Below are 27,768 nucleotides of genomic sequence, written 5' to 3' on the forward strand. Positions count from 1 at the left end.
AGCTGCCGATAGCATTTTTGAAGAGAGAGGAATTTGATCAGAGTCTCGGGGGATTCTTGTCTGTGGTATTGTCTAAACCTTGCACTTAGAAGCCTTGTCCATAGGCTCCTAAATCACATAAACTGCATCGTAGTCCAGAGGTGTAATTGCAGCTGGTGTAGGTAAACATTGTGTTTTGAGATTCAAGTTCAGGTGTGTAGCTATGGAACCCCATAGACAGGGGGTTTTTGTCTTTTATTTTTGGCCTTACAGGCTTTGGCATCTTTTGCTTTCAGTTGAGGACCCGGACGATGGGGCAGCCGTGGCTCTGCCTTGCCTTGTCCTCAGGGTCCACAGGGCCTGTTAGAACCTGGGTGTGCACCCTTGCTGGGAAATCAGTGGACTTTTCCTTATTGCCTTAAGTATAAATGAAATATGTAACTTTTTGTATCTTTGAGCTATGTTTTTTTCTTGCTATCCATTATGATGGCATATGTGGCACTTGCCATGAGAGAAGCAGCGCCAGCTATAGTAGCGGGGGGCGAAGTGTTTTCTGTCAAACTTTCTATCAGCTGGTAAAACAGATGCATGTGAACTTGTCAATGTTTATTAATGTTTATTAACGCACTCTGCACTTAAACATACTGCTGGATTTTTTTTGCCAGCTTCAAAGTGTGACCTCAAACTTCACACCGAGATCAGGCGATGCAAAGAGGACTTGGTCTATGGAGGGACGGCGACCGTGCGGCTCTGTCCTACGGACGGACCGCTGTGGAGGGGGGTCACCGCTGAGTGTGTTCAGCCTGATGTTTTGCATTGAGGAAAAATTACTCTTATTTTCTTTGTTCTTAAAAGACTCCAGATTCCTGAAGGTGAGAGGCTAGAAGGGAGAGGTGTTTTCTTAGGAGAGGGAAATAAAAGTTTGCAGTTTATCCTATGAGGAGGTGGCTCCTCTCCCACAAGAAGACAATGTCACGTCTTTCTGGGGAGCACCGTGAGGGCTGCTGGGGAACCTCTCTGACCTCCGAGAGCCATCCATCTCCTGGGCATGGGGAGAAGCTTCTCTGAGCCCATGTTGGATGAGGCTGGGTGGACCAGGCTGAGCCCGAATCTGATATTGGTGCAGGCAGGATCTGGCCCCAGTTAGACAGGCTGAGATGGTGTCACCTTATTCCGCAGCCCGTCTGCAGCGATGGCTGCACGGGGGCCGGGGGCAGCTGGGGTGGTTTTTCCCGTCCTCCAGGGATGGTGACCGCAGCACACCATTTTCAGCAGGCAGCTCTGAAACTGGGCAGGGAAAACGCAGGTTACGTGTTGTGGAAGAATGCTGGTGTCTGCCTTGAGACTTGGAGGCAGAGGCTGCAGGGTGGGCGCTCCGCAGCCCATTGTATTTTGGGTGAGAGCTGCATTAATTCCCAGCCTAACTCTTTGCATACCCTGGCAGTTTACTGACGATAAAAGTTTCATTCTGTTTGCTTTGTGCGTTCAATAAGCAGTTTGTGATCTAAAATTAAGTTGCCTGACCCCATAAAATCATGGAAGCAGAAAATGAGTTCTCATTCGGGCTCGGAGGCTGCTCCCTCCCTTTCCATTTTATTCCCCGAAACCTTTCTGCTTATACAGCAACTGCTGGATTGAGCCTGCATTTATGCTTCCAGATAGGTTAGATGGTTCCTCCACATTTTATGAGGCCACTAAGTTGTTCTCCAGAAGCCCTAGCGAAGCTGTGGTTTCGTTAGCTAGTGGCTTTCTCCCTCACCTGTTTGTTCATGAAGACGTAGATGATTGGATTGTAAACCGTGGCGGTCTTGGAGAAGTAGGAGGGCAGGGATGCGAGAGCTGGCTGGATGGCGATGTCTTTGTTGGTGGCCACCACCAGGGCAAACGTGGTGTAGGGTAGCCAGCAGATGAGAAAGGCCATCACCATCGTGATCACCATGCGCGTCACCTCCCGCTCCGCCTGCTGTGTCGTGTCCGATTCCTGCTGCTGTGCCGCAGCCTGCAGGGAGTTTTGGAGAGAGAGCGATGCCTATTAACAAATTCCAACAGCATTTCCATCCCTTAGGTGCCCTGACATCAGCGCCAGGAGATGTCAGCTCCATCGACTGTCACAAAAACCTGCCGTGAGGCTCTTCATCCCAGCAGAGGTGTGCCTCGCCAGCGGTTTTGGGAGCAGAAAACCATTAACTTGCCTGCACCCGCCGTACTTACTGCTCGCAGAGTCATCAGCAGGTTGGTGTAGGAGAAGAGAATCAGGCTGAGGGGCATCACGAAGCAGGTGACAAACAAGGCCAAGATGTAGCTGTTGTTGTTGCTGCCACCGGTGTACCAATTGGGCCCGCAAGAGGTTCTCAGACCTGGAACAAACAAGTTTCAAAACAAGCCTAAAACCAATCATGGGTTTGGACAGGGGCTCAGTAACAGGCTCCGAAAGAGCAGGCGCCGGCGCTGCCCTTCTTCGCCATGCTGCCCAAGCACCTCTCGCTTTTCCATCCCCAAGGACCTGGAGATCAGTCACTGTGGTTTTTGGCTGGCTGACTGCTCTGTGTAGGAGGGTGATTTCTTGTGGCATGCAGCGTTATGCCAAGCCTCTACATAAGCAGGTTTTGGGCTGGGTTGGCTGCAGCGTGTTGTGCCGTGCACTCCTGCAAAACAACCTCTGGGAGAGGATTATTGCCTGAGCAAGCAGGAGGTGTTAACATTTTAAATACCAGCATAGATGCTCTCAAACTACCCCACGCTTGAAAATGATACGTAAGAAGATGATGCTGTGGAGTCTGAAGCACATCTCCCCTACCTTCGGGCACGTAGCTGCTCCAGCCCATGAGCGGTGGAGTTGTCCAGAGCAGCGACCAGCTCCACGTGAAGGCACAGCCGCTGATGGCGTGCCGGTGCTGGAACCGAAAGTCTCCCAGGGGTCTGCAGACCACGACGTACCGCTCGAAGGCCAGGATGGCCAGGGACCACAGCCCCACGATACCTGGGGGGAGAAGGAGAGTTTGTGTCTTAGGAACAGGCTCTCCTGTGGCTCTGCTGCCCAAGCTGGGATGTAACAGATGAAGGTTAAGAGCTGTTGAAGTCAATATTGTAAAAAGAAGTAAAAGTCAGATGTTTTTCTTATGGCAGGGATAGCTGTGAGGATATCTGGCCCTTAAAAATGAAGTTGGCAATTGGGTGTCTGTGATGCATCGTGGTTATGGCCACAGTTTCTCCACTGGAGTGTCAACAAAAGGTTTTGTGCAGTTTCATGTTTCTGATGCACCCACAACCATCCATGTGCTGACACGGCAGCCAGCACCCACGAAGCGCATCCCGAGCGAGGACTCCCAATGTGCCCAAAAGTGACATTCCTGCCCTATGAAGACCAAGACAGAACATATGGTGACCTGGCACAGCCAACCATCTACTTGACCCTTCCCTGCGCTAAAGAATAGCAGAAGAACATGAGTTTTACATCAAGCACAAAAGCATTGACTTTCGGAGATGCGGCAAGCTGATGAAATGTTCCCCAAATGCTAAACACAAGAGCACCAACGCAAGATGGGTCTGAAGGTTCGTGCCCTTACCTGTCAGGGAGACCATGAAGCCCTCCAGCTCGCACATCTGTTTGCCAAAGACAAAGAAGCCGTTGATGTTGTTGGAGAAGCTGACGGAGCTGCCGCAGAGCGTCACCAGCAGGTCGGCCACAGCCAGGTTCACCAGGATGTAGTTCAGCGGGGACCGGAGCTTCTTGTACCTGATGGAAACAACGATGACCAAGCCGTTCACAACCGAGGCGGAGACCACAACGACGCCCATCAGCACGGCCACCGACAGGTACATGCCCCGCGGGGCCTGGTGGGGCCACTGGGGGCCATCGAAAGGCCCCGGGGTCCCGTTATTTGGGGGGTCCTCCGAGCTGTTGGAGGAGTACATCGGGTTGCTTCTGGAGCACCGCTGCTGGTCCAGCTGAGGCAGGTGACCGTCCCCAAAAGCAAAGCTTCTTTATAAAGCAGGAGGGCCTGACGCGCCCCAGAGGAGCTTTGCATTAAAATACCTTAAGCTTTTTTTTAATCAACTGAAGGGTTTGTTCTCCCTTCCCTCTTTTTATAATCAGCTCTTTATTCCAGAGGGGATAAAGAGTGACTTAAAAAAAAAAAATCTGATGACCGAACGGTGCATCATTTAATTGAGTAAATAGATTTTTTTTATTATTTTTTTTTTTACCTTGTGCAACTCACCTGCGTTCCTCCGTAAGCGTGACCCCTGCCCACACTCAGCACCCGGGACTGGCTGTTATTCCCCGTGCCGTGGGTTGTCAGGGCTGTGGGCACTCCCATCCCGTTGACCTGTGCTGGGAGCGCAGGAGCCGACCCCCGGGATCTCCGCGAGCCCCCAGCCCTGGGGGGTGCAGGGTGCTGGGGTGGGGGCAGCGGCTCCCCCTCGCCTGGGAAGGGGTGAGCCCATGGAAAGGAGCAAAGGAAAATCCGTGCCGGCCGCGGGAGAGGCCTTGGTGGCCACTGCCGAGAGCCAAGTGCTGGCCCCAGTCTGGTTAAGTTGCATCAGTTGTAAATATACATGATAAATATATATTAAACATATTCATATACTAACCAGCATATTTTAATAATGCGTATAATGTAAACTATCTAAAATATATTACATATTTATAACACTATATAGAAGAATTAATTTGTATCTGTACATACACATACATGGATGTATGTGGAGACAGCATGCAAGACCGAGCGTGAGAGACCATGCTACCTGTAACTGTATATAACAAACATATAATACAATAGATACTATATGTATAACAGATAGTAAATACTTACATAAGCTATAAATTAAAAGATTTTATACACATATATAAGCATATTAAATTATGCAAAAGTAATACATACAAATACATATATTTATTATCTAATATGTAATATGTAATTAATATATATTTTATTTACATATTATATACTATAATGAGTGCATGTATACACACATGCTTTCATGTTTGTGCCTTTAAAAATAGCTACCTATATCTGTAGCTATATAATATACACTCACATATCTATTAACATATACATCACATATTGATGTATATGTGTATATATAACTATATATACATATGTATATAGCTGTGTATGTAACAATGTATATTTTATATAGACATGCATAAATATATAAGTGCATGTATTTATATATACATGCATACATATATACATTATATAGATTTAAAATATATATTCTACATATATGTACAAATATAACAAATTTTTATTGCATATACTGTAATGTTTCATATCTTATATATACTATAATATATTGTAGATACTCTAATATATAGAAGTGAATGTGTAGCTATACTTATCTGTATGCTTGTAGAGTTACATATATACATAAAGTATATATATAACATATACTAATAAATTATACATTATAGTCTATATAAATATTTTATATACACATACATGTAAATTATATAAAATATTTATATGCATATAATAATTATATAGGAAATATACTATAGAAAGTGCATTTCTGTACTTATACATGCATATCTATGTATCTATTTATATAGCTATCTATGTATAGCTATGTATTTAGACAGACACACAGGTATAACTCTAAATATAATAACTACAGACAGACACACAGACTCCCCCCCCCAAGCTGTGCATCCCATGGGCAGCCGCAGCCGGGGATGTGCAGGGACCTGGTCCCCTGAGCCGATTAAATGGAGCCGATGGATTAACAGCGTCCGCCGGGCCAGGCTCTGCCTGGGCGGCCGCTGCCACACTGCCAGCACCACCACAGCCCCTGTGGCACCCACTCACCCACCGGGAAGGCGACCGTGGGCCCCCGGCGCTGCGGCTCCCTGCCCTGACGTGCTTCACGCAGGGATGCTCACCTGGTCCAGCTCCTGTGCCCGCTGCTGCTCCTGCACCGTGTCAGCAGGTAAAAATGGTAAGGAGAAATGCCGAGCCTTTATTTTTAAAAATATATGAAGAGACACAAGCGTATAATTAACTCAGTCACATGTGTACACATATGTATGCATGCACCTATATGCATGGGTATACATGTATATATAATGTGTGTCTATAGATATATATATATTTGTATCACTATAGGGGGATATATATGTGTAAAGGGGGGTGTCTCCATGTATCCATCTCTGAGGGAAGCTCAGTTTGGGCCATACTTGTGGATATTTGGGCCAAGTGGCAGGAAAGCACAGTATCTGCCTGTGCCGCGCTCACACGCTGCTGTAGCCAGAAGCAGCTGGTGTAACACGTGCCGGGACTGTCGGCAGGTTTTTAATTTCAACGTGACGGTCCAGGCCGCGGAGCAGCGATGACGAAGGGCGAGGTGGGTGCGGAGAGCTAACAGCTTCGGGGCTTCCCATGGGAGACAGCAGCCTCCAAGGAGGGAATTGCCTTCAGCACCAGGAAGCAACCCAGCTGCTTGCAGCTTGATTATTAATCTCTGAAAATACACATTCGATCAATCCAAAACTACAGCAGGGAAAAATATGCATTAAATGAGGCAGCTGGAGCAGCCGTGGGGTGGGTGGCATCTCAGCTCCCTCCCAGTGCAGGGACGTGACTGCACCTTCGCCCCGGGGAGGATGGTCACAGTGTCTGAGGGGGCAAAAATCCATGCAGAGACTGCCCCGGCCACCACACGGGGCATTGCTAATGCCCTTCTGCTAACGCTACTGAACAGTGCCTTAAGTGATGCGAAGTTAATGGAAACTTCAGAAAGCCCAGAGATTTTGTTTGTTTGGTTGGTTTTTTTAATCCTCCCTTGACCAATCTCCCTCCCACCCTCCACCTCCGGTGCTTACAGTCCCTGTGCAACCTCGCAGCACCCTGCTGACATGGAGTGGGGTCCCTGGTGAAAGCAGGGGACGTGGAGCCAGCGCAGTTACAGTGCTGGTTTGTGTTTTTTTGCAGCAGCAGCAGCAAGAGATTGGAAAGTGGAGAATAAAGCCAAGCAGCACCCAATGCTCTGGTTTAAAACCTTCTCCTGTTCCCCGAGTCCTGGCCGGGCCCCAGCTCTTTATCTCGTGTCTCTGGGTCACTCCCCGCTCCATCCAAGAAGTGCTGCGACGCGCCAAGCTCACACACCGTGGTACCGATGCGGGGAGATTCAAAAGGTGCACTGGCGGCGTCGACCTTTTTTTTTTTTTTTTTTTCCCTTTTTATTTTTGGGTCTCGTTATAAATATTAACAAATCTGACAAAAAGTACACAGATAGATAATACTGAAATACAAAAGTCTTTTAGGATGCAGGTAAGGACAGTTTCTGCAGCCTTCACATGGTAGCAAAACATCGGTATCAAACATTTCACGAGGCCTGGCATGACGACCACCACTCTGCATGCAGCTGGGATGGACGGACGGACCGTCCGCTTAGAAAAGACTGGGATACAAAGTGAAGGAACCCCCCCACACACATCATGTCCTACTCCACTTCAGGCATAAACCAGTTTCATGGCAAGATGTGCTTAAACAAACGGTGGATTGAAAGTAACTTTGCAAGGAAAGGGAGGCACAGCCGATCCAGCGTGCCTGTAGCTCTCCTGGAAGCTCAGACCCAAACCAGTTTTTAAGGTGCTGGACCAGTGACAGACAGAGAGGATTACCGGGAACATCCTACTTGACACGCTGCTGGCATTCAAATAAAATCCATGCATATCTGTAGAATGCATTACAAATATTAAGTTATTAAAAAAGCCCCTAAGAACATTGTTTTTTCATTTCCCCCCATATCAAACAAGGTGTAACACGATCGTCACTTTGAAAAGTAAATGTAGGTTTCCAGAGATCTGATTGCTTTCCAAAAAAAGAAGTCGGCAACACACGCGCACGCACGCATACACAGCTACAGGGCTCAGAAGCTGTAGTAATTGAGACCGATGGGGAAACAGCAGCTCTTCCTAAGAAATCACGGTTTAAAGGCTTCAAAAATTTCTGGCAAGGTGCAGCATTTCGCAGAAAGTTTTAGCTCATCCCACCGGGCGCCGGCTCTTGTGCAAACACGACTTCATCTCGTTTGCACAAGAGCCGGCACCCTGTGGGATGAGGATGCAGAGACTGGCCAGGGTGGGTCACAGAGGATGAGAGCTGGGATTATTATAATAATAATATTATCATATTATTACTGCGCCGGACACAGAAATTTGGTTTGGACGCTGTCCGAGGCAGAAAATGGACCAACCTGATGGCCATGCCAGAGCTGAGCATCTTTGCAAACACGATGCCAGCTCAGTCCCATGGCTCAGCTTGCTGCACGCCACCAGCTCACAGCATAAAGCGCCTCGGTTGGGTTTGAGGTAATGGCATGAATTGGAAAAGTGATAGAAAAATTTAGCCTGAAAGCTGGCTTTGCTGGAAAAACAGCCATGCTGAAGCCTGGCTGTGTGGCTCCGGGCAGGAAGGCATGGTTTCATTAGGAGAACGGCTGCTGGGCGGGCAGCGTGAGACTTTGCTACCGGTCCTGGGAAGCAGGAACGGCTGGTGGCTTTGCTGAGCTTTTTATTTTGCTCCCCACTTCTGCAAACGTGAAGCCGTCCGATCCCGGGGACTGTGAGAGGGAAGCCGTGGTCTGCACAGCGCTTTCAGCTTGCTGGCTAACTTTACATGGGTTACTGGAGAGGACGAGCACAACATTTCTGGAAGAAAAGCAAACAGTCTTCCTAGGTTATCAGGGGACACAATCATTCCAACAGAGGAGCTTTAAATGCATAAAAGACTGTTTAGGCCCAAACCACAGAGACTGACAAACCACCAGAAATATGGCACAATTGCCTTGAAAAAATAGTTCCGGGTTTAGTGACGCCTTTTGCTCATATTAGATACACGAACGGAGACTGATGCATTCATTTTTGCCACTGAATTGCAAGGCAGCAAGAAGGTAATTCAGTATAGCAAAGAGTTAGGAGTCAGAACCGCAGTGCATGCAGGCGTGTGGTGTCCGTGCGCGTGTGCACACGTGCGTGTGTGCGCATGCATGTGCACGCTCGTGAGTGTGTGTGAGAGTGTGTCGGGGTGCGAAGAGGCATTTTGGAAAAGCCTTAGGGGGATGGGACCTGCTGAGCAGAGCAAACCGCCGCTGCCTTGTTCCCTGGGAAGGGTTTCCCTGCAGCCAGGCCATGGCACGGGCTGTCCCGCTCTCCCGGCTGCCCCCGGTACCATGATCCCCCGTATCCAAAGCCGTAAACGAGAGAAGTCCAAAGGCTGTGGCCGGCAGAGCCGTGCCCACCCGGGGAGCAGTCCCGTGGCGCTCAGTCGCTGAGGACAGCCCCCGGCAGCTCATTCGTTAGCGTGTGCCAGCGCTCGATTTTCTTGTCCTTGTTTTTCAGGCAGTCGAACCAGTGCTTCAGCCGCTCGCCTTTGGCATTAATTCCTAACACGACTCCACCTTGAGAGAAAGACAGAGAGAGGGAGAGGTGTGGGGTGAGCATCAGCCCTGCACGGGATGCCGAGGGATGCCGGGGGACACTGGATGGAGCCAGGTCATGCAGCTGCTCTCCTGGCCTGGTGCCACGACCTGATGTGACACACGGGCAATCGCAGCCTGGCGTCCCCGGCCCCTCATGGTTGCGATCCGGGACCTGCCCCGGGCAGCTTGTTCTTGTGCCGAGGACGGGAGACTCATTGCAGTTGCAGCGGCCGTCAGAGATACTGGGTACTTGTTAACAATAAATCACAGTGACCAGTAACAAAATCACAACAAGCCTAGACATCCAACAGGGATAAATGAAACCTTCCTGTTAAACCTGCTTTTTCTTCAGAAGAAAAGATCTGAAAACAGAAGGGGAGAGGAAGACGCATCTTCTCACTGCTCAGGTGCTCCTTGAGCAGGGGATGTCTGAAGTGAGGAGCAGCGGGGCTGGCTGCGGAGAGGAGGCTCAGGTGCAGGAGAAGGATAAAAGCAGAACAGAAACCCAGCAAGAATGAACGTGGGGATGGAGAACAAACAGGGAGGCTGGAGAAGTGCAGAACAGCAGCAGATGAAAGAAGAAGAGGCACAGAAGGTGAAGATAAAAAAAAAAAAAAGAGAGAGGTCAAAGAGACTTTCTGGCGTGCCCCACTCACCTATAAAATCGTTTGATTTCCCGATATCATAGTCCCACACTGTGATTTCCAAGGTCTTTTTTGCCAGGTCGCCATGCTTTATCTCATAGCAAAACTCCTGTTGGGGAGCAGAGACAGAGTCAGAACGAACCCTTGATGGGTTTCTGCAGGGGCTGGGACCCCTGGGAGGCGGCTGGGGCTGTCCATCCTCCTCCTCAGGCTGTTGCCCTTTGCCACCCACAGGGAACTTAACCCTGATCCCTCACCTAAAGACTGGGGTTGGGGGTTTTTTTCCCTCTTTTTAAGTCCAAGGACTGAGAAAAGCCCCTAGGCAAGAACCACAACCTGCAAAAACCCACCTCATTGAACTCGGGGTTCAGCGTCTTCTTCTTCACCGCCGTCTTATGCTTAGATTTCTTGTCCTCATCTGGCTTCAAGTAACTGCAACGAAACCAAGGCAGCATCGTCGCACACAGGTCCCGTACCCCCTCCCGGCAAGGAAGGCAGGTAGGGCTGCCCAGGTCCCCAAACCTGCAGCTCCCTCTACTCCTCCTCTGCCAAAATGCTGGAGATGGCTGGAAAGAAGCAGCATTTCCCCACGTTAGCACAAGACGAGTCACTGGCTGCCATCAGAGAGCACCGATTATCCCATCTCCAGTCCCTAGGGGACACTGGCACCGCACACATGTTCCCCGCTCGCAAAGTCAAACGCTCCCAGTCCAGAACCAGTCCAGACTTGGGACCCTGCGACCGGTCTGCTCATCCAGAGCCTTGCCAGGAGAGAGAAACTACACGCAGGTTTGTAAGAGGGAACAGGAGCAAGTGCAGCCACTGCAGTTTCGTGCCCTGCTGTTTCCTGCAGATATTTTGCAGCGCAGCAGCAGGGCTGAGAAGCAAACAAGATTAAAGTGTCATCAAGCAGAGAGGGTGTCCAAAATCTGGGCCGGGCCAAAGTCAATTCATCGTGGTTTTGTATTGGTGCTGCTCCTTTAAACATCAGTTCTGCTTTCTTGTTACACTTTCCAGATCTTGCTCATAATTAAAAAATTAGGGCTTGTACCGAGAATCATCACTTTGTCTATCTGTTCTGATTCAAGCCCTGCAGATACAATCTACTGCAGATAGCACAAGGGGCACCTACAAAACAACTCTGTACAACAACAGGAGTTGTTACCTCAGTGGCTCAGCCTCCGATGAGCATTTAAAAAAGCACGAGTGGATTTTTATGCAAACACCTCCACTCCTAAAGAACAATTAAATTGGAAGGTGAAAGTGTGCTGCCGATAAACTCCATTACTGGCCTCCCAAGCGCCAGGCACAGTTTATCCCAGTAGTTCTGCCTTGACAAATATCATCCCCGAAAGTGCCAAAGTTTGGGTCAGCACACTGGGGATAGGGACACGGAATGGGCGCAGGGGGAGCTTCCTTCTCTGCTTTGCAGAGATTAAGTTTGAAAAAATGCCATCTACCCAAAAAAACAAGAGCTGTGGCAATGCAGGGCCCCACGCCAGCCCAGCTCTGCGTCAGCAAACCATCACCTTCCTCAGTATCCCTTAGTAGCCCCTGGATGACACTGACTTCCCTGAATCACTTGGATGAGGCTGAGTCACAGCAGCCCATTACAGTCATTTTAATGGCTCTTTTTTTTTTTTTTAAATATTGCTGGTATTTTTCAAAAGGAAGGTACTCCCAGTCATTTACATTGCAAAGTGTCAGTGGGACCTGTAAATGTGCCCTCGGCTCTGTTAACCGGGCCTTGGAGCCACCGGAGCCACGGTTGCGATTAAAGTGCTGTCTGACCTAATTACACACATGCTGTAATTAGAGTCTTTCCAAAGCGCGGGGTGGTGGCCCCGCTGCCGGGCTGGGAGCTGGGCTGGGAGCTGGACTGGGAGCTTCCTCTCCCTTGGGACCTGGGAAAGGGGATGATTAATTGCCCGTCCCCTACGTCCTGGGAGGGGACGGTGTGGGCTTCGAAGAGTCAAAAGGCTGGGGGTATCGCTGGGAAGGAAAGCAAAGGTGCCTGCAGGTGCTGAGCAAGGTTCAGGACCGTCGGGCACAGGCACCGTCTTGCTTGGGGGATACCCATCCCCATGCCGCCAGATGAGACCCACGAGCCGCCGTGCTGGGGCTATGCCATCAGCAAAACCCGACCATACCTGTCTGCTTTGGGCCACCAATTCTGTCCCCAGGGCTGCGTCCTTGCCGCAGACCCTCTCCCAAGCAAGGGCAGTGCTGACACGCAGCGCAGAGCCTGGCAGCGGGGCACCGGTTCACTGGCACTGCTGCTGAACCGGTGGGGACGACACGATGCCCCGGTGTAGGGCAGGCACAGCCACGCGCCACCAGGCAGATCCTGCACCTCCGTTACTCTGAAGTGCTGTAAAATCATTGCCAGGGAATAACACACTCCAGGCGAATACGAGCTGCCGCCGTGACGCCCTCATTTGCATCTCCTAATGAGATCAATTAATTTCTACTGCAGGGAGAAGCAAGAGGGGACAACATGGCTTCACGGAGGGCTGGCAGCGGCAGCCTCTTGCCCAGCTCGGCGCAGCCCCAGAGCAGTACTCACGTTTTGACGTAGGGGTCGGAGTAGCCGTTGGCGTCCATGGCGGCCAGGTGGGCGCAGCGGATGATGCCCACCAGCAACGCCTGCTTCTGCGAGCTGTACTTGAGGGAGATGAGGATCCGGCCGCGCTCCTCCAGCGATTTATCCTCTGTTTTATCTATCTGGGGGAGGGAAGGCACCCAGTCGGGAGGCTGCTCCGGGACACAGCTGCGGCTGGACACCCACCTCCCCAGCGCAAGGGATGCTCTCCCCATCCCTGATCACGTTTCAGGGGTCAAACTACTCCACGTTCCCACATGCCGGAGGGAGAAGCTGCTGTATCCATGGGCCTACGGTGGGGGACGCTGCTCTGAACCCCCCACTCACCGGCAGCTGCTTCTCCAGGCAGATATTGAAGTTTTTGGTCTGGTTGGGCTTCAGTTTCTTCAGCGGGATCCGCGTCTCCCCAATGAACTCATTGTGGCGGAACTTGTCCTCATCGCAGACCGAGATCCTGCAACAAGCACAAGGTAAGCGGGACCACCGGGGAGAGGGAAGGCGATGGCACGAGGGAAGGGGCTGCCCCGTCGCACTGCAAGTCCCCCCAGCAAGGGTACGACTTCGAGGCCGCCATTCCCCAGGCCGGTGACTGGGTACCTCCTTCGCAGGCAGCTGGAGGGCATCAATCTGCTGCTACAGCCCGGAGAGGGCAGCTCGTGATGTTTAAATGTGACACCCAATATCTTGGTCTGCTTCACCTCTGCAGCCGAGTCCCGAGGCTGCCGGGATGGAGGACTGGCCAGGTTTAGGGAAGCAGAGGGATGCAGGAGGTGGAGGCTGAGCTACACCATGTCTCCCAGCTCTGTCACACAGCCACCCATGTGGAGCTACCTGCTCGTCCCAGCTGGGCCCCACAGCCACCATGGCTATGTCTCCTGCTCAGACCCCATCCAGGCCAGGGCTCCTGCACCCCTTGGGATGGCTGTAACCTCCCCTGAGATCGGGGTCCCTCCAGGGAAGATGCTCCCGAACCCTGAACATCACAACCCTGCAGTGCCGCAGTGGCTGTGTCTAACGCACGCCCCAGCTCAGGCACTGTCGGAAGAGCAACCTGGGGCCTCAAGCGTTCTAATGGCACTTCCATTAAAACATCAAAATCATCGGTGACTAAAGCAAAACTATTCTGAGCCGCCACCAGCCCAGCTGCAGCCTGCCCGGTGTGGGAGGCTCTTCCTAAACCCACTCTCGGACTGCATGGCCAGCAGAAGTTTGCCTCCCCACGGAGAGGAGAGGAGCTCGGGCACTTTTCCGAGCATGGCATGTCTCCTGGTGCTGGGGACCTGGCTGCCCCGTCTGGGACATGGAGGGGGTCCTCCACCTCCTCTCCCACCATGCCAACAAGACCAGGAAGGATTTGCAGACCCAGTCTGTGAAAGGCATCACACCTCGGCCAAGCGAAGCTCTCCCAGCCCTGTCGGGGTCCTGCGCAGGGCCGGGTCCGAGGATGCACCCCTGCATCCCAGCAGCTGGCATCCGAGGGCAATGACGGCAATGCTGAGCGAAAGCTGTTTTCCGCGTGAAAGCTATAAATGCCTTTCCCTGAGCTGGCAGCTAATGAGTCATTTCTCTGCTGCTTTCCCAGCCCGCTCTGGGCGTCAGGAGAGATGACAGAAGAGTAAAGTTAGCGCTTGCGGGAAGCCTCTGCTTGCAGCTCCTAAAATCCCAGAGAGGGGGCCAGGAGGGTGGTGGCTGCCTTACGATGCACTAGCTGTCCCCCAGCAGCACTGCCTGGAGCTGGGGACAAGGAAAGCCGTCCCGTCCCCCTCTGAAGGGAGCATCCCGCACCCACACTGGTGCCATGCAGGGACCAGCTGGGGTCCCTGTCCATAGAGGAAAGGCATTTCCCTTCCCTTGTCTCCTTTCTCCCCCTTTTTAAAATTTTCCTACAGTGTCTTCTCATCCTTTTGCTGCCTGATTTTTTTCTCTCTTTCACCCACTCCCATTGGTGCCCTTTTCTCACGGGCAGCTTCTCTGCCTCCAGGGACCGTGGTCCGCCTTGCCAAGTTTTGACAAACAGAACCTACTCAGGAAGGGGTAAAAGTAATTAAAAAGACAAATAGTGCCCTGGGATCCTGCCTTAGAGTCACTAATTGCACACCATGCCTCTGGCCTGCACAGCACCTGGATGGTTAATCTGTGGATGGTTTATCCATGGATGGTTTGTACAGGGATGGTTTGACCACTGTCATGCTCACAAGTGAATAAAAAGGCAATGAGGGAGCCACAGGGATGGCTCAGTCGCACGGCACAAGGACTATCAGGGCTGGGGAGTGGCAGATGAAGGGAGTTTGGAAAAAAATAATACAAGCAGGAAGACAGGGAATGCTGCTCTCCAGAAAACCATAGCTGGATGCAGCGTTACTATAGATACCCACGAACAAAACCACCCCACCACAACAGTAAAATCCTCAAAGAGAATCTTAAACGCAGCCACAATATTTCCTATTTCTATTCCTCCTCTTGCCTCTCTTTTAAAGAACAAAACCGAAAAAGGAGCAGCGGCAGCTCCAGACAAGAAGCAGCACTTGCCAGGCGTGCACAACCCCACACCCATCTGGCCAAAGCTCTGGGGAGGGAAAGCAAGCGCGCAGTTACGAAAGCTGGGCTGAAGAGGAGAGGAGCGTGGCCCTCACAAGGAGCTGACAGCCAGGGGTCTATTTTTACAGCCGGCAATTGCAGAGCAGTGCCATCTCCTGCACACTCGGGGGAGGCAGGGTTTGGTGCCGGTTTTACCTCTCGAGAACATGAGTAACAAGATCTTCCCCCGACAATGTCTAGATATGCCCCAGCAGCACAACAAGCTACTGAATGCAATGTCTTACTTGCTGTGAAGCCCCAGAACCATCCAGGATGGGCAGAAGCCCAGGAGGGAAACAGCTGGAAAACTTCAGTGGTGGTGACAGGGAGAACATCTCCAGTGTCGCACTGGGAGAGGCTGGAGAGCCCCGTTTCACTGCCCATGGGGACACGGGAAGCCCCTTGCTCCCACCTTATCAAGCGGCTCAGAGAATGCCAGCTCCTGTGCAGCATGCCACCGCTCAGAGACCTTCAGCTCAGCCCCAGGCAGCTGCAAGCCCCTGTGTGCCCCCCACAGGGACAGCTCCTGCCCTCCCCGCACCGCACAGCCCAGTAACCAAACCACATCTGCCTGAGCTGCAGCCCACCGAACGGCAAACCCTTCCCCAAAGGAGAAAGGTGACAAATCGGGGCAGTGTCGGGGTCCACAAGCCCCCACCTGCTGCAGTGCCACAGAACTCACGTCCCCTTTGTCCCGTGGGACCGACAGTGCCCCAGGGAAGACCCCCGCGTGCTGCGTGATGGAAGCAGCCCAGCCTGGCGCAGCGCCGGGGCGATGGCCGTCTTCTTTGTCCCTGCTGACATCCCACGCTGGTTAAGGTGTTTGTGCAGAAGCGGGTCCCTTGGGAGGCAGTTTTTGGCACATCTGCAAGACCTGGGACCTGCCACCGTCTCCAAAGCAGCGCGACGGAGCCGGAGACACCGCCAGGTCTCTCCCAGCCCCATTTTTCCCTCTGGCATCTCTGGCAACCTCTCAGGTGAGTACCTGCATTTTGTGCCCATCTGTGTGTGATGACCAGAGGTGGTTCAGACACAGAGTTTCGTGTCAGCCTTCCCAGTCCCTCTGACTCAGCTCCCGAACCCCAGTCTCCCTGGCTGTCTGCGGTTCATCTTCACCAGGACGGTATTTTTAACTCGGGCAGGCTGGCAGTGCACCGGCCCTGTAAGTGAAGGCAGCAGGCGTGAGTCAGATGAGAAGGCAGCTCCGGCCCCAGCCCTCCCTTTGGAAGCAGGCGTAATGCAATTACACCAGCTTGAATTTTATTACAAGAAATCGATGTGATGGAATTTTTCTGCCTTGGGTTGGAAAATCAGCTCCATGACAAACAGCAGGAGACGCTTCTGGCAGCCACGTTCACCTGCCACCCTGAGCCCTTTAACTCGAACATCACCCCTCTCTCGCCTCTCTTTATTAAACTCAATCCCTCGAGCTCAGCTTTTGATTTGACATCTTCCACTGAGGGGTCCTGATCTTTAAGTCAAGGGCTGTGAAAACCACCTTGGAAGAAAACTAAGCAGCAAGTGAACAATCACTGCTCATTAAACTTATTCTCCCTCCTACTCAGCCCGGGCTCCTGGGTTACAGTCCTGACTCACCGCACAGCTCAAGCAACCCCGCTCGGCTGACTCACGACTTCTGCTCGCACACGTGTTCCTCTGGCCTCTTTCCCATTGTGGAAAGGGGAGAACGGGGGTCAACAAGGCCCCTTTTCCACAACGCACATGCACGTAATAGGTAGCGGAGCCTGAAGACGCATCTCCTGTATCTAAGATCCCTTATGGTCCCTATAGCAACTTAGGCTCTTGATGGAGGAGCAGATGCACAGGTGATGCCTGCTTGCCTTAAAGACCGGCAACGCCTGGCAAGGAGAGAAAACAGAAAAGGGCAGTGTCCTGGGACTGTCCAGCTCTCCTAAAACTAAAAGGATTCGGTGCTGGGCTCCATCACAAAATGCCACAAAGTCTGAGCGCAGAAACCACAGTAGAAGTTAGATGAAATTATGAGTGTGCCTGCAGTTCCGGAGCAAACCTCATTCAGCGCTTCTGGAGTAAAGCAATTTGGGACCCCAAATCTCTAAGTGTCTGCAGTATGCCTATTAGACCTGATCAAATACTATTTTCTGAATAATGTATTTAATGAGTCATGATGTTTGTCAAACACATGATTAAACAAAGAATTCCTGGCATTCGTGGGCCAGCCGAGTATCATATGAATAATGCATCACTTCGCCAATATATCTGGATATGAATAATTGTATTCAATATCTGGCCAGCTCTGATATTTATTATGAATACAATCTATTTATTGCATATTACATGTATTATTTTAATGTAGGCGATTGTATTCTGCCTATTCCAATTTCCCTGCAGCATTTCTCTGCCTGCCCCCGTCACACCCCCTGGCTTCCCACCACCGGAGACCACGGCTGAGCTGCTGCGGCACGGCTGCGCTCAGACTGTGGACGGGGACTGGGAGAGGGGACTGCAGGGTGGGATTTACCCCTGGTGCTGACAGGGAACCTGCCCCCAAGCCCAGCCATCCCAGCCCTCCGTGTCCAGCATCTTTCAAGCAGCTCTGAATTTGCCTTCTCTCAGGATGGTGGGTGGTTTCATTGCTATTAAGCCTTGGGCTAGACTCAAGGATATTTAATTCAATGAATGGATGAGACCTTTCAAGATCCTCCCACCTGCTGTGTTTCATGAAATCTGAAGTATCTGGTGGTTTTTTGAGGGGGTTGATTCATTAACAAAATCCTGCTCGCCAGCGCAATTAGCTGGGCTGCCTTCACCTCTCCTTCTCCCTTGGGGGTGGCCCTGCTTGGGGAGGAGAACCCCAAGGGCTCCCCGGGCTTGGGTCTGTCACAGCAAAGTCATTCGACCAGCTCGGACGAGGCTGCAGGGGGATGAGGGGCTGCCCGTCGGGGCACAGTGTGGGGCTGGGGGTCTTGGGCAAGAGGGCATCTGTTACTCTGTGCTCCAGGAGGCAGAGAATACCCCTACTCCAGCCCCTGCAATGAGGCAAATGCCACTCGTTCCCCCAGGAGGGCTGCAGGCACGGGCAGAGTGCCCCGTGCCATCAACGACCCACCAACCCATGCTGGACACGTCCCACCACGAGCCCAGGTGGGCAGGGAAGATTTTTCGGTGGTTTTTCCACCTTTTCCGCTGCATCACATGCTCCCCAGGCAGCAGGGAGGCGAAGGTTGGCAGCGGCTTTGATCTCCGCCGTTATTTTTACATTAAAGAGACTTTGCAATCGCGTTCCCTGCCCCTCCGTGAATCTCAGCACCAAGGACGCACCCAGGGAACAATCACCTCCCAGACCGAGGGGAACATCACTCATGCTCTTTCAACTACCACCAGCCGCTTTGCAGAAACCTCGCCTGATTAGCGCAAGGAAAGCCAGCGTCCCCGCAGCTTTGAAGTTGGCTTTTCCTGGCGGAGAAGGAGATATTTTGCCGAGATGATGGACAGGTAAAGTGAAGCACTGAAGGCAGGACAACACACAGCATGGGAGATGCTTCCTGCGGGAAGCGGCACCGGGAGGGTGAAGGGCCATTGCCACTGGTGTTATGGAGAGGCTCACAGAGGAGAAACAGCTCAACCCACACCAAAATAAAAAATCCTTGGTGAGCCCCAGCCACCAGGGACCCCAGCCCATCCATCCCTCCTCATATAAACCAAAGATCCCTCCCCAGCCAGGCAGCGAGGACACAGTTCAGTGGGTATCTAAATGAGAAGGTGCAACATTTCCCACCCTTGCACCCTTCTACTTGATTAAATATCCAGTGTTTGAAAAGAAGAAAATCCAAGCAAGGAATTAAAATAAAAGATGGATTTTTCTACCTTGTGGCTGGTTTGCACGAAGTCTCATCTAAACCTGGCTCAGGATAAATAAAATCTCCTTTGCCAGTATCTCCAACCAAGAAGATGGAGAAAAGGAAAAAGGGGGCTGGAGAATTGCTTTGAAGGAAAACGAAGAGCACTTGAATTTTAGGCTCTGACTCCCCCATGCAAGATAAGAAACGGAGCCACGATGCTCAGAAGCTTTGTTTTAGTGGAGGAAGTTCTTGGGCCATCGGCAAGAGTTTGCGTTCCCACCCGAAATTCTGCCAAACCCGTTGGGCAGAGCAGCTAAGCACGTGCCCAGCAATGCCTGTTCGTGCCAGCAGCCGAAGCTCGGCACGGGAAGGAGCACCGGGCGCAGGGAAGGACACGGGGCCACCGAGGGTGTCCCAGCACCCATCCTGCAGTACGCTGGTTTCAGAGATGGGACTAAGAAGTGTGATTTCATTTGAAGCTTTACACACCCATCTACGTGTGGGGCATTTTTTAAAGGGATCAGAGTCCTGACTAGGAAATTTTTGGGGGTCTACACAAGAGAAGAGGCTGAACCCCACTCTGGGAAGACCCACCACAGCCAGGGCAGGAGATGGCCCACACGACAGGCGACAGCCCCATAGCAGAGGTGCCAGCTGGGAAACCTTCTTCACCTAAAAGTTTGTTTCTTTAATTCTTCTCTGGAGGCATTTCCAGACAAAACCAAAGCCACAAGCCCCAGCCCAACAGCAAGCTCCATTTCACAAACTTCTCCACTTTTCTGCTCGCACAACCTTCCCAGGGAGATGGTGGAGCCCCCTGAGCCCCTCTAAAAAACCATAACACCCAGCCCAGAGTTCACTGGCTTTTAGGTCACCTTTGGTGCACCGACTGCCACAGTAACACCGGGGATGCAATTCCCCTTTCTGCCCCACGCAGGAAAAGACTGATCCTGCCCACCTGCACACAGGGACGGGTGCTGCTGAGGTGCTCAAAACTTGAACCTCATTAGTGCCAGGGCGATGGGGCTGGGGGGTCCCATGCCGCTGCGCTGCCAGCAGGGACTGGGCTGTGCTAAATCCTGCAGGACAGAGCCTGCTCCATCTGGACGCAGTGTCAGATCCCAGTACTACGCTTGGAGGCAAAGTCGGGGGGGGGGGATTTGTGTGGCCCCTGTAGTGCTCCTGGCCACCGGCTGCCCTCGTGGCAATGTCAACGTGGGGCTCGCCACCTCCATGGTGACGGGCTCCAGCAAACCCCACCAGCCAGCTGCAAATGCCGATGAGTCAGAATTGCGCTTGGATATTTCTCTCCATATGGAGAGGATTTTGATCTTTAATTATCACTTAATTCACCAGGGTCAGCTGCCGGCAAGGAAACCTCAGCTGCAAAGCTCAGTCTTCATGCAGAGCCTGGGAACCTCCCTGCGAAGAGGCAGCTCTGATGGGCGCGAAAGCACGAGATGGATGGCTCTGACGGCACGAGGAGATGCCAAACCCTGGGGATGCTGCGTGAGCAGATGAGGCTTTGCAGGGAGTTTCGCTCCCCGCAGAGCGCCCGGCTGGGAACTCATGCAGGGCAACTGTACCGCAGGCAAGTCCGAGGCTTCCCTTGCCTCCCTGGAAAAGGGGCTCTTTAGAGCTACTTTGGGTAACTGGCCGTTAACCAACCTTGCCAGCAATCTCCTGGGTTCCTTGTGGAGGTCCCAAGACAGAAACGCTGTCTCCGGTCAGGCATGTCCCCCCATAGAGTGAGGGGTCCCTGCACATCACCTCGAGGTCCTGCAAATGGAATACAGGGGTCCCTGCATGGAGTTTAGTTTCGGAGGGGGCACAAGGAGCCCCGTGTGCTGAGCCATGCAGAAGCCCGTGGCCACGTTTGGCTCCCTGCAAAGCACCTACAGCACCCAGGCTGGCAGGCAGGAACAGCGATGTGCTAACGAGGGATTTCTGTGGGGAGAAGGGCAAATCCAGCCCGGCCCACGCACATGTTTCTGCGTGTCACCCTGCCACTGACCATCCCGCGTCTCCCTGCTGCCTCCTGGGAGTGGGTAAGTGCAGCCCTTCCCCAGGGGGAAGCAGATTTCAGGGCCCCGAAAAGGTGGGGGTCAAGCCCTTCTGCTCCCTGGCGCCTTTCAGCAAACAACTCAGCTGAACATCTCTCTACAAACTGATTTCCACGCTTGAAGAGGCTGAAAACTTCAAAGTCTGGGGTGAAAAAATTGAAAAAATACCCACCAATAATAATAATAATAATAATAATAATAATAATAATAGACCACAGGCTTTCCAGCCCAACAAGCCTGCAGCACTTTCAGCATGACTAATATTTTCCACGTGAAATAATAATCTGCAGCACTAAATTTCTCATCTCTGTGCACATGGCAGACAACAGGTAGGCTCTGTCCAAATTCACCTCTGAGCAGGACCTTTTATACGGCAGCCTTGCACTCTCATCATGGGGAAAATAATAAACTCCCAGGGTATCTGCAAATAAGGAGGGTCGGATTCCAGCCATGGAGCTGACAAAGCCCTGAGTCCTTGGAGCAGGATGCAAAATCCTCCTTTGTTTGACAGCAGATCTTACAGCAAATCCTCCTGCCTAGCAGTCCCAGATCAGAGTGGTGATGGAGTAGCCAAGGCCACCCAGCACCATCCCTAGGCAGGATCTGTCCGCAGGCTCCGGGTCACTCCCTGCCCTCACCCCAGTGGGATGGTGGCCAAGACACGAAAACCTTTGCATTCGTAGGGGTCTGCCTCCCTGCAAAGGAGCACTTCCAAGCCCACACGGCCCCACCACACCGCCCCTGCCCAACTCCAGCCCCACGCAATGTCTCCCAGCCCGAGAAGTGCTGCTGAATGTGCAGAGACTGAACTAAACCAAGAGGCTAGAATAAATACATACAAACGCTCTTCATTTAGTTTAACAATAATTCACAGGTGCCTCCAGCTTTCTCCCAAAAAGCTCAGCCTCAAAAGGGACCCAGAGCGATTTTTCTCAGCAAGATGCGACTGAAAAGCCTTAACATGTGCCCACGAGAGCTGGGCATGAAGAGGTTAAAACCAAGTAAGAGCACCTCTGCAGGCAGGAGCCCAGCGAGTGAGTTATGAAGTTAATGACAAAGCAGGACCACGCTCCTCACAGGCTCTTCCAGCCCAGGCTCCCCCATAAATCAAGCGTCGGTCACTGCAGGGGTGATGGATGCGCGCAGGGTATGCACACAAGCTATAGGCTTTGGTGGGTAATAACTCTGCTCTGCTCTGCTACGAGCAGCCGCGATGATCATCCTATGGGGCTGGGGTGTGGGGGTCCCCGTGAGCTCTCCTGGAAAATCGTCACTGGGATGGGGAGGGATGCCTGGGGTGGCCCTGAGGGGAAAGGACACGTGTCCCCCACGTTGCCAGGCTCAGCATCCCGCTCAGCCCCCGGGGCCCTACCGCAGGGTCTTGCGGATCATGTCCTCGTCGGTGATGCCGTAGTAGGTGAGCGTCTCATTCCAGGTGGGGTTCAGCGTGTTGCGCAGCGTTTTGGTTCTCAGCTTATTCGCCTGGAAAAGCAAAGGAGATGGCGGTCAGCGGGACCTGGCCCCAGGAGATCGTTTGGGCACCGATGGGCAGGGAGAGGGGAGAAAAGGAAGCACAGTTTGGAGATGAAGGGGCAATTGGTGCTGTCGTCCTTCTGCCCCAGTGCCATAACCTGGTCTGTCCTCGATGGGGTGGCCCCGATCACAGCGATAACCAGAGGGGCAGAGACACGGCAATTCTTTCATTTGCAAAGCAATCCAACCCCACATCCTGCATCCTGGAAACAGCCAGCAAAATGGGAACCCTGGCAGAGCACTGAGAGAGGATGGGGACTTCATTTATGCAGCAGGAGAGAGTGAAAGAGGGAAAAAAAAGTCTTTTCAGGTTCATTAAAAAATACCAATTTGCTGTTCTGGCTGTTTATTTGCATTCCTGCTCCCAGCACAGCTCCCGTTCCTGCCTGACTCAAAATAACTTCCTCAATATGCATTTTGTTAGCACTGGCAACTGTTAGCAACAGCACCACAGCTCTGCAGAGCGGGAGGCCAGGGACAGCAGGGCTGTCACAGCCCCTTGTGTCCCTGGCATGGATGGGGCATCCTGGCACACACACACACCCCACCCAGGGCCGGGGGGGATTAACCATTAATCTTACCCCCTGAGCTGCTTGCTTCTGTCAGGGACAGAGGGAGAGCAGAAGCAAAGGGCTGCAGGCTTTAGGTGGGGCTTCTCCATCAACCCCCTAGCCTGGGACAGCCTGAGAGAGCAACAATTTTCTCTCTGATAAGGTGTAAAGTCAGAAAGTTCCATCCCTCCCTCAGCCACTGCAGGGCACCAGGAACCCTCAGGAAATCAATACTTCAAAGTTGTCTTGTGCGTCTTTATGGGAAGCTGCTACATTCCCCATCTTTGGTTCACCAGCCCCGAGCTAAAGGCGAGCGGGATGTGAAGCATGGCATGAAGAAAAGAGCTTATGCTTGCAGCTAAGCGGGGGGGGGGGTGTCACCTTGTTGGCACATCCTTTCCCCACCAAAAGCAGCCCAAAGACACAAGCTCTTCCAGATCGACTAGACGTGGTCACGAGCCAGAGGAGCTGCCGGTGCAACGGAGCCATCGAGGACCACGGCAGAGCACCTCACCCAAACGCTTTGTGCAAAGGAGCTGTTTGCTCTGGATTTGATCCCTCAGAGCCAGACAAAGCCTCTGTATTTTGTGCTGTGCTTTCTTTTAGGTTTCCAAAGCCATTTCTGCCTTGGAAAGAAACCCAGTGCAGTGCTGCGGAGGCTGGGTGAGAAGCTGCAAAACGCCCGGCTCCAGGTTAGGAGGAAGATAACCCCAGAGCAAGGCGCGACGCTCCAGGAGCCGACCGGAATGCAGGGGCAGGGACTCGATTAGCAGCAGCATCTAAAGCCCTGCAACACCAATTGCTTTCCACGTCACTCAGCCAGGAGTTCGTTTGCAGTGCAGGAGGAGAAGCTGCCGGCCGGGCTGCCTGTCGCTGAGCGTAAAGCCTGCAGAGGGGTGACAAGGACGGCGAAGAAAGTGCCCTGATGGCACCCACTGCCTGCTCAGACCTACTGGGGACTGATCCTGGGGCTGGGGCTCCGGGTGGTCACGAAGGAAAGTGGGTTTAGCCAAGGGGGTAATGTGATGGGCATGACCCAGCAGCTAATGCTGCCCTAGGCAAGGGACACAAATTAAATTAGAGGAACTGAGCTCTGGGAGCACCTTTATCTCCCATCTGGAGTAACTTAGTAGTCAGTAACCAGCTCATGTAGAGACCTCTGTGTGAGGCGAACGAATCCGACCCTGCTTCCCACGTCTTTGGCCTGGGCTCTGCCGCAGGTGCCCGAGAGCCCAAGACTGGGACAGAAACACCCGAGGGACTTGGGGACCTTGCACAGAACCATCCAGCCCAGGACACATCCACGATTCCCCAGATCTGGTCACCTCTCCCAGAGCAGATTTGGGCAGCGCTGTTTGGAAAGAAGGCACGGAGACAGAGCAACCACAGGGGCAGAGGGACATGGGGACAAGGAGAGGGTCCCCCCATGGCTGCTCTGGGCTTGCAGAATCTGCAGCTCCTACGCTACCCTCAGCTCAGAGCTTCCCTCCCACCTCTCTGGTCTCCATCACCTCCAGCAGAAATGCTAATCAATGCATTTGCAAAACATGGAAATGACATAATATCACTGATGAAAGTGCTTCTGGCTCTCCTATTTCCAGCGGAACTTGAAATGTGGTTAAAAACTCCCTCTACCGCCCTGAACATTATGAATTAATTCAACTGAACCGTAACAAGTAAATATACCTCCCCCCAAAAGGTTTTTCCTTCAGTGTAAAATAAGAGTGCAATTAATATTCATAACACATACATTTAGCATTTAAATTCAACATCCCCATCAGTTACACCAAGCTCTCACTACACATCAATATCTTTAATTACTCTTCTCTCCAGCAAGCACTGAACCTAAGTAGATGGAAATATTTCCCTTACGATTTATACTCTGCTTTATTATGATCGGAGGGGTTTTAAATGCAAAAAAAAAAAAAAGGAAAAAAAAAAAAAAAAAAAAAGGAGCTGCTTTGTTTATAGTTCCAGATCGGTTCACTCGGTGCTTCCCGGGAGCTTCTGGAGTGCAGCATTTGCACCCCCTGCTCCCAAGGGCGAGGAGTCAAGGGCTGGCACCCAGCTCCCAGGCAGTGGTTTACCGGAGAGGCAAGGATGGATTTAGCCCCAATTCTTACCTCCTGCCGCCACTCTCTCCTGCTCGCCTGAGTGAGAGCCAGACAAGAGACTCGAGGTCTGGCTGCAGCAACCAGCAGCCCCTGGATGAAGAGCTTTTCCCTGGGGAACCCCCCAGATCTGATTTCAAAGGGCAGGGTGCAGCTCCAGGAAGGGGAGGAGAAGAAAAAAGGTGTCTCACCTTACTGGCTCCGGGAAGCAAGTGCAATTTGACATATGGATCGGCCAAACCGTTATGGTCCATTGGTTTCAGGCCCTGGAGAAGAAACGGCAAAAAGCAGGAGTTAGGACAAGGGCAAGATGCTGGGCAGGCAGGGTAGCTTCGCTGAGCCCATCTACCGATGCCCATTTCCCTGGGATGTCGTCAGTCCATGGAGTAATTGCACAGTTTTCCCGTGATCGGGGAAGGATAATATGGTTGGTGCGGGATCTGGGCTGCGCAGCAAAAGCTGAGCACACTCAGTGTTCAAATGTCGCCTGCGGTTTGTGTCGAGGAGGGGCTGCAGGAAGGCTTCTCACCCGCACTTGGCATCGGCAACAAAGCACCTCTCCGCTCTTCCAGCAGCTGATTCTGACACCCTGATCACAATTAATTTGGAGGTTAAGTAAATCAGCGCAGTGATTTTCGAGGTTTAAAATTACAGGGTTTTGTCATTTAATAATTGCTTATGAGCAAACATACACCTCTGCTGTTGTGGTGTTACTTTTAAGCGCTTCCAGAGGGTGTGATAGCACCTACCTACTCTTTGTTATTAAGGCACAGCTGAAGGAAGAACAGCTTTCAGGCCAGTGGGAGGCTGTCGCCAGCCGACTGCCACAGTGTTTGCGGAGAAATCTGGGGGTACTGGAGAACAAACACAAGGAAATACTCGCTGTGGCCATTCCTGATGGATTTTCTACAAGATCCTCACAGTTCTTAAAGGATGACGCAGATCATGTTTGTTACAGCGATGCTCTGGAGTTGATCCTGCTTTGGGCAGAGGGAGGAGACAAACCTGCTCCTCTTCTGAACAACCAGCGGGCTGAAAATTATCTGAGGGTGATGCACAAACCCAGCCCAAAGCCGTGACTGCACAGAACGCATGGAAGCGAACTCCCTGGCATAGAGAAGCAACACGGGAGCATGAAAAATAGAACTTGATTTTTACCAGTCCTAAGTGGAAATGATAATGGCTACCTCGTGAAAATCCTTGGATTATTTCCAACCTAGCTGCAGGATCCCTGAAGGAGTTATTTCTAGGCTGTCTGAAGGCAATCCTCTGCCGGGATCGGAGGAGGGTTTCTCTGCAGAGGTACCCATCCAACCCTGGCTCCAACCTGGGCATGGAAACTAGGCTGGGTGATGCTAAAGACTTGTCACACCCTTTGTGTGATGAGCAGAGTATTCGGTGCCCTGGATTAATGTGTGTATGCCACTGCCAGGGATCCACCTGGCAGGAAAGCATTCCTATGGGCTGCTGGTGGAAAGGCTGCGTGCAGTGAAAATGTAATCAGCGAGACCTGCGTTTGGGCAAATCAAAGAGGGAAATGCTGGGGAAATCGGTTCCGTACTTTACATGTATGAAATAACACACCTAGCTTAACCCAGGGCACCAAGGCAGCCCCTCAGGACACCCCGGTCCCAGCCCTTCCTGATTTGTACAACTCGGTTGAGGGTCCGAGCTGCTCCTGACCTTGGTGAGGGCTCTGCTTCAGAGACAAGCACGCTGCCCCGGGGCAAGGGAGACCAAATGGTGCCCAGCAAAGAGGATTTTTGCTTCTAAAGCAGAGCCAAAAGGATAAAAATATCAGCAGCGAATGGAGGTGAAAGGGCTCTGCTTTAACTGCAATGCCTCTCGGGTGATGTCCCTGGCCCAGCAGAAGAGGAAGGCAGCAGACACGGAGGACGGGAGGAAGGTGGTGGTATCAGCTGCGGCTCCACGGGCAGACGTGGCAGCAGAGGGCTGGGCTGGTCCCCAGGTTCCAGAGGGGATCCAGCTGCCAGATCCGGGCACACAGACTGCTCACTGTTGAGCAAAGCAAAGGCTCTCCCCAGCCTCCCGTGACAGAGGCGCCCCACCTGCCCGATGCTGCACAGCAAATGAATTCAGAGGCAAGCAAGCAAATTCCCATGAAAATGGATGGAGAAAGACAGGCAGCTCTGTAATTCACCCATCAATTCAGTTCAATTAAATTACCTCCTGAGGAGGCTATTAAAGGCTTTTTTAATAGATGTGCTATGGAAGATGGAGTGACAGGAGCCTGGAAAATGGCTCCTAATGTCACGTCTACCTTCATCCTGTGTCACTCAATATGAGTTTGGCACAAGGCTGAATTTAACGTGACGGCAGCCCCGATGGCTCTGCCCCATAAAGCTGCGCCCGTGGGAGCTCATCGCTGCCAGGGACCCGGAGGGTGACCGGCACCATTGCTTCTCCTGCAAGGAGGGACCTCCAGCCGAAAGCTGCTTCGAGA

The 27,768-nt window shown here is 52.1% G+C and overlaps 3 protein-coding genes and 1 long non-coding RNA gene across 9 annotated transcripts in view; 2 read left to right on the top strand and 2 right to left on the bottom strand.

Moving 5' to 3' along the window:
* The window catches only part of TEX14 (testis expressed 14, intercellular bridge forming factor), a 39,804-nt gene extending 37,683 nt beyond the window's left edge, over positions 1–2,121 (top strand). For both annotated transcript variants that reach the window (XR_007506204.1, XR_007506205.1), the window contains one exon: positions 2,045–2,121. The gene's annotated coding sequence lies outside the window, so the exon portion shown is untranslated. The remainder of the gene's footprint in view (positions 1–2,044) is intronic.
* Positions 608–5,925, bottom strand: LOC126039116 (pinopsin). Of its 3 annotated transcripts, XM_049801718.1 has the most exons (7): positions 5,864–5,925; positions 4,200–4,506; positions 3,546–3,715; positions 2,777–2,959; positions 2,191–2,336; positions 1,739–1,978; positions 608–1,266 (listed from the first exon to the last, which is right to left on the bottom strand). In XM_049801718.1, the coding sequence occupies exons 2-7, from the start codon at positions 4,296–4,298 to the stop codon at positions 1,148–1,150; spliced, it is 957 nt and encodes a 318-aa protein (XP_049657675.1). In that variant the 5' UTR covers positions 4,299–4,506; positions 5,864–5,925; the 3' UTR covers positions 608–1,147. The 3 variants fall into 3 exon arrangements, with proteins under 3 accessions (XP_049657675.1, XP_049657674.1, XP_049657672.1); XM_049801717.1 differs by lacking the exon at positions 5,864–5,925 and having other exon boundaries at positions 4,200–4,850; XM_049801715.1 differs by lacking the exon at positions 5,864–5,925 and having other exon boundaries at positions 3,546–4,283.
* On the top strand, positions 3,707–9,410 carry LOC126039118 (uncharacterized). The gene is made up of 3 exons (XR_007506211.1): positions 3,707–3,795; positions 5,599–7,114; positions 9,323–9,410. It is a non-coding gene; the product is annotated as an uncharacterized LOC126039118 (long non-coding RNA).
* DOC2B (double C2 domain beta) overlaps positions 7,125–27,768 on the bottom strand; it is a 40,485-nt gene continuing 19,841 nt past the window's right edge. For 2 of the 3 annotated variants that reach the window (XM_049801714.1, XM_049801712.1), the window contains 7 exons: positions 25,496–25,570; positions 22,482–22,591; positions 12,976–13,102; positions 12,613–12,770; positions 10,397–10,478; positions 10,059–10,155; positions 7,125–9,381 (listed from right to left, as the gene is read on the bottom strand). In XM_049801714.1, coding sequence (XP_049657671.1) covers positions 9,245–9,381; positions 10,059–10,155; positions 10,397–10,478; positions 12,613–12,770; positions 12,976–13,102; positions 22,482–22,591; positions 25,496–25,570 — 786 coding nt within the window. In that variant the 3' untranslated portion in view covers positions 7,125–9,244. The remainder of the gene's footprint in view (positions 9,382–10,058; positions 10,156–10,396; positions 10,479–12,612; positions 12,771–12,975; positions 13,103–22,481; positions 22,592–25,495; positions 25,571–27,768) is intronic. The other variant, XM_049801713.1, reaches the window with a different exon arrangement.

Source organism: Accipiter gentilis, chromosome 6 (genome assembly GCF_929443795.1).
Source record: "Accipiter gentilis chromosome 6, bAccGen1.1, whole genome shotgun sequence".
Taxonomy (NCBI): Eukaryota; Metazoa; Chordata; class Aves; order Accipitriformes; family Accipitridae; genus Astur; species Astur gentilis.

Coding starts and splice junctions, on each gene's coding strand:
- LOC126039116 (XM_049801715.1), bottom strand. CDS start 3,894: ATGTACTCCTCCAACAGCTCGGAGGACCCCCCAAATAACGGGACCCCG. Junction 1,979..2,190: donor TGCTGATGACTCTGCGAGCA/GTAAGTACGGCG, acceptor AACTCCCTGCAG/GCTGCGGCACAGCAGCAGGA. Junction 1,267..1,738: donor ACGTCTTCATGAACAAACAG/GTGAGGGAGAAA, acceptor TTCCCTGCCCAG/TTTCAGAGCTGCCTGCTGAA.